The following is a 5,432-nucleotide window of genomic DNA, read 5'->3' as shown; positions in this document are numbered from 1 at the left end:
ATCAAAAGGGGGGTTTCTCATCCGAGGCCTGTGTTTCTTATTCACTGGTTATTCGTTTTTATGTGGTGGGTCCCAAGCCCTACGCACAACCGCACAAGCGGGCTTCGCCTTCTCACTTTAGCTCGCCTCCAAACGGATGTCTGTTAGCTACCCAGGGGATACTTGGTCTAAAACCGGAAGTCGTGAGCTGCTTGAGTCATATGCAAAAGAATCGTTCCTGGCCACTCCCAAGTGAATGGCAATCAGAAACTTTCCTCACTTGCGTGAACTTCTACATATGACCCCATCCCCCAATTTCATACTTTTGGATAATATTTTAATATTGTTTTATTTAATAAGACAAAAAACTTTCAAATTTTGATTCCCACGTAATCGCTTAATTCTCCAAATGGTCCAAATAAGCGTGATTCCTGTAATTGAACACACTGCTCATTTAAACGGGATTCTTTTAATTGAACAAATTGTTCAATTAGGCGAGTATCTGTTAATTGATTCCCCGTTTAATTGAAAGAAAATTTGTGCAAATTTTGATGTGCAATTAAGCGAAAAGTACTGTATTTATTATTTTAGTAGTATTTTGATCTTCTACATCTGTGTTAAATTTTATATGTTTTGGGAATATTTTATATTGAATTGCTGGCATTGTATTTAAGTTGTGAAATTCCGAAGTCATTCCCTTGGTCTTTCAGATAGCTACATACCTTCAGCAAAGAATTCTAGTGCTGCGCAAATCTTCATAAATGGAGGGACAGCAGTTGACTGGTTGATGGATTCAAAATACAGCCAACAAGTATGAAAATGCTTTGACGAAATATTTTTCAAATCTATTTTAAAATATATTAAACATAACAAAGAAAAACATATTAATTTTTAGCGTACTTTATTAGCCGTCGAATTAATGGGACATTCAAGCTTTCCTCCCGACTCACGAAATTTAATTCATTACTACTGAAGTTTATTTATTATATTTCGATTCAAATAAAAGATTTTTATTCACGTATTTGTATCTTTACCTCACACATTTAATTCTAGACAATTGAGATAAATAACTTATCGTAATATGAAATCTAAGGCAACTACACTAGCGACTATTTTCCAGTAGCCTTACACAATTGGGGTGTTTCATTGAACTTCTCATTACACCTGCTAGCAGTTGTCGTTAAACTTTCGTGTAGGTGTTTCAAAATATGTTTAGAACAAAATGAAAAACTGGTAAATAAAATGGATTAAGAAACTTTTATATGTAAATGTTTACATTTTTAATGTTAAAAACAAAAGTTTTGTAACCAAACAACAGTTTGATAAAATGATTGATCTGATGGAGAGATATCCCGAGGCTTGACAATTCGCAAGCAGCAAAATTCAATCTGATAATGATGAATAGGTAGGACCTACTATTCCCGCAATTCCCTATATTCCTAAGTAGCTTTTATTAGCTAGTAAAACAATCTTTATCGTTATGTAAAACTAATAAAGCCTATAACATATTGTAATAACAAGATAAAATTTATTTTACAGTTCAAAAAAGAAAAATAAACTATAACTAATTATATTTCCCAAACCATTTGTGGTCCACAGGAGATAACCATTTATGACAACCGCTCAAATTATTTTGTATTATATACTTTATATAACTATTTGACAGATCATGTTCTGTATTTTCCGAATCATTTAACATAGTGTGTGATATAACACGAGCTTTGAAAGGTAATTGCTGCGCCACTATATCCAAAAATGGTTTCACTTCAGAAAATTCACAGTTGCCAGCAATTTCTAGAATAACGCGGCCTTTCTTTATTGGTGTAACATAATAGTCGATAGCGCCTTTCCCACCTCCCATACGCTGTCCTTGGCCTTTTTTTGTTACAGGTTGCCAGGGAGGCGGGACTCTCCATATTGCAAACATTCTGTTAATGTCCATTTTGCGACCGATTGTTAGCCTTAGCATTTCAAAATGACCCCATCGCAAACGACCACCACTTTCCGCAATTATTCCATATTGTTTATGTATAAAATCGTTATGAACAATTTCAGGCCCTCTCATAAATTTTAAGCGCTTCTGCATTTTTGGGGGTCGGATATTTGGCGGATACTGTGGCACTCTCTCCATTACTCGAAGTTTTGGGCGCTCCACTTTTTCTACATCTTCAAAACATACTCAGTTATGGATTAATATATCCAATAAAATTAAAAAACTTACAATCACTTTTTTTCTGGGGTGCAAAGTATTTCATTCCAGCAGCTGTAATTATAAAATCATTATATTCAAATTATCAATTATAAAATAAAGAAATCTTAAATAGTACCGTTCAACTGCATAGGACACCAAAATTTCATTCTAATGTTCGCCAACATTTTAGAAACCTTAAGTATTTTTTTCTAACCAACTTCTCTATATACTTCTCTATCATATGTCGTTAGACGATATACGGAATTGATTTTGAAAATATCAACTAATTTACCATCTCCACAAAATAATTAGGATATCGGCAAGCAATATACGGTATCTTGTTAAATATATCGCTTTCTATTTATAAAAGTGTGTTAAATATATTAGCCAAATTACAATACAGTAACATTTAGGTGTCAGTGGCAGTGACAGGGACAATGAAGCAATAAGCAGTGAGCAGTCAAAATTGTTTCAAATCATTAGCAATGAAAAAGATATAAAAAACATTATTAAGCTCTCCTTTTATTCCTTATTGAATAAATTTATCCCATCTAGGCACAATTCCAATTACTATGGCGCCGCGATCTGAGGGCACCGTTGGAAAGAGGACGTCCTCCCGATTAAAAAATATATAGGGTTATAGGTACCGCAGACGACTAGTTTTCGAGATATTCCGCTTTAAAGATCAATAAATCAAAATTTTCAACAAGCAATTTCTCACATTTTAACACATTTTACGCTCTTTTTTCACTTCAAATATTTGAAATTACATTACTAACATTCAATAGAATTCAAATTTTACATTTATTTAAAGTTTCTTAAACAAAAATTACTTATTTTAAAAATCACTTTTTACTCTAAGATTTATGTGTTTACAATTATGCGGAAAACGAGCGCTGCCACATTGTAGATACCATATATAAATTCATCCATAAATTCTTCTTTTTGCGAAAATTCCTCTTTTTTTGCCAAAATTCCTCTTCTTTTATTTAACAAAATAAATGTTAAAAATCATATCGATGACAGTCTCTTATATTGCTAACACTTGTATTGGCTTGACCAGAAAAGAGTTCTACGCGAAAAAATTTCGAACACCACAAACACAAAAAGTTTGGACACCCCGGTGTTGGCTCGACCAGGGTTATTTTTTTAAAGCGGGGCCGAAGGCCGCTAGTGCAGAAAGGAGTTCTACACGAAAAAAACTTCGGACATCCTTGGAAAGATTTTTTATATACATACTTGATGCAGAAGAAAGTTTTACATCAAAAAACTAGGATATGCAAATAAATAAAACACAGTCATTAAAAAAGCTATCATCTATGGTCACTAACATGTGGCAACGCTCGGTTTCCACATAATTGTAAACACAGAAACCTTTTCAACTATTAGTGTGCTAAGTGATCTTTAAAATAAGTAATTTTTGCATTAAAGACCTTAAATAAATCTATATTTTGAATTAAATTGAATGTTAATAGTGTAATTTTCAATATGTAAAGTGAAAAATGTGAAAAATAGCATTACAGTGTGTGAAATACCATGTGTTATTTATAAAAAAAATTGGACTTTTAAACATGAATATTTCAAAAACTATAAGTCCAATAAAGAATATTTATATATATTCCTGCTCTGGGGAGCCTCTTCTTTCACCCGATACCCGTTTATACCGATCAAACCCCGACCGCCAAGGTAATCGGAATCGTGCTCCCATCTAGCATCCCCTTACAAACATCATTTTCTGTCGGCCGTTTGGGGTTTCTTCCGCAGTCAGCCTCTTCAAACGTAAAATGTCCAATAATACTGAAAATTAAATTATGTATTAATATTTTAAACAATATTTATATTTTAAATATATTAATATAATAATAAATATTCTAGAATTGAACCAATAAAACTTAATTTCAACAAATTACCTGAAATTCCTTGCGAATAAGCAAGCTCCTCCCATTTAGTTTCGTTGGCTATGATATCTTATAACACCGCGGTTTTATTATAAAATAATTTGTTATTTTGAACAAACACGACAATTTTTTCTTCCATTTTTTTGTATAATATTGATAAAACATTAAATTATTGTATTTAGTTATTATTTTTCGCTATCGATTCAAAGATGACACCGACAACACCAATTAAAACTTTAAATTATTGTAGTTAATTATTATTTTTCACTACCGATTCAAAGATGACACCAAAAACACCAATTAAACGCAAGCGCGAAAATGACGTTTTGCTCGACTGTCACTGCGTCATTGTGAGAGCTTCCACTTAAACACAATAGCTGTATTCCAATGGTCACTACTCTAGTCGCTTGTAATATATTAGCGGCCTTTACACGGTCACATATGTGTGACAACATGTGTGGCATCACACCAAGTTGTATCGTGTAAAGGGGGAAAAAACATGCATGGCACACATGTTCAAAGTTTTCAAAATTGTTTAATTTTTCTGCTGGTGTGTCACACAAGTGTGATCGTGGGAAGTGCTGCATGATGCACGCAGTGTATTTTTTCAGTCGAAAACAAAACAGTGTGCAGAGATGGTGTCGCGCATGAACGAGCAATTTTGGGAAGAGTTTAATTATGGCGTTAACAGCGCCAAGAGGTCGTTGTTAACTGCAACATCCATCCTTAGAAAGTTTTTGTAATGCTTTGGGAAAGATATTTCTAGTTATTTTAACAAATTTGTATGCGAGAGTGTTGGTCTTTTCTTACGCCAATCTTGCACCCAAATTCGTTTTTTCTTGCCACTTTTTGCAATTTCTTCCTCCATTTCCAAAATTTCTTCAATAAGAAGAGCTGCCACTAATGCGCGTGCCATGTTTACTCGTTGAAATCTGAACGAAAGTGAAGTTCACACACATGCATGACCGTGTGAACCCAAACATCATACTTTTGCATCATGCCATGTTCGCGAGGATGTGTGACCGTGTAAAGGCCGCTATTGTAACGAAAATGGCACCAGAACAATCGATTATATAAGGGCTGCCGGACTGGCGGCAAGACTTCGTTCTGATAAGAAAGTTGTCGAGAATTCGAGTTGTCCTTAGAATTCTAAGGAGAGAGTTGTCGAGCAAAGTGTAAACAAGTTATAAGTTAGAGTGGTAAAGTAGAGTATTGAGTACTAAATTGTTAAGTTATAAGGAATTAGAAATAAAGTTTACTCTATAGCCATTAAAGTGTGACTTTTATTTGACAATCCAGTGATCGAACTCAGGTAAGAGTTTAAGCGTTAACGATAGATTTTGGAAATCCGTTACAATATATAT

General features: G+C 33.7%; 1 protein-coding gene across 1 annotated transcript; it reads right to left on the bottom strand.

Moving 5' to 3' along the window:
* Positions 1–1,485: 1,485 nt before the first annotated feature.
* Positions 1,486–2,464, bottom strand: LOC105220392 (39S ribosomal protein L16, mitochondrial). The gene is made up of 3 exons (XM_011196828.3): positions 2,307–2,464; positions 2,201–2,242; positions 1,486–2,145 (listed from the first exon to the last, which is right to left on the bottom strand). Exons 1-3 carry the CDS (start codon positions 2,353–2,355, stop codon positions 1,544–1,546), a joined length of 693 nt encoding a protein of 230 aa, XP_011195130.1. The 5' UTR covers positions 2,356–2,464; the 3' UTR covers positions 1,486–1,543.
* Between the last annotated feature and the right edge of the window lie 2,968 nt (positions 2,465–5,432).

This window comes from Zeugodacus cucurbitae, chromosome 5, assembly GCF_028554725.1.
Source record: "Zeugodacus cucurbitae isolate PBARC_wt_2022May chromosome 5, idZeuCucr1.2, whole genome shotgun sequence".
Taxonomy (NCBI): domain Eukaryota; kingdom Metazoa; phylum Arthropoda; class Insecta; order Diptera; family Tephritidae; genus Zeugodacus; species Zeugodacus cucurbitae.
Note: the sequence above shows the minus strand (reverse complement) of the source record. Positions and strands in the feature narration are given on the sequence as shown.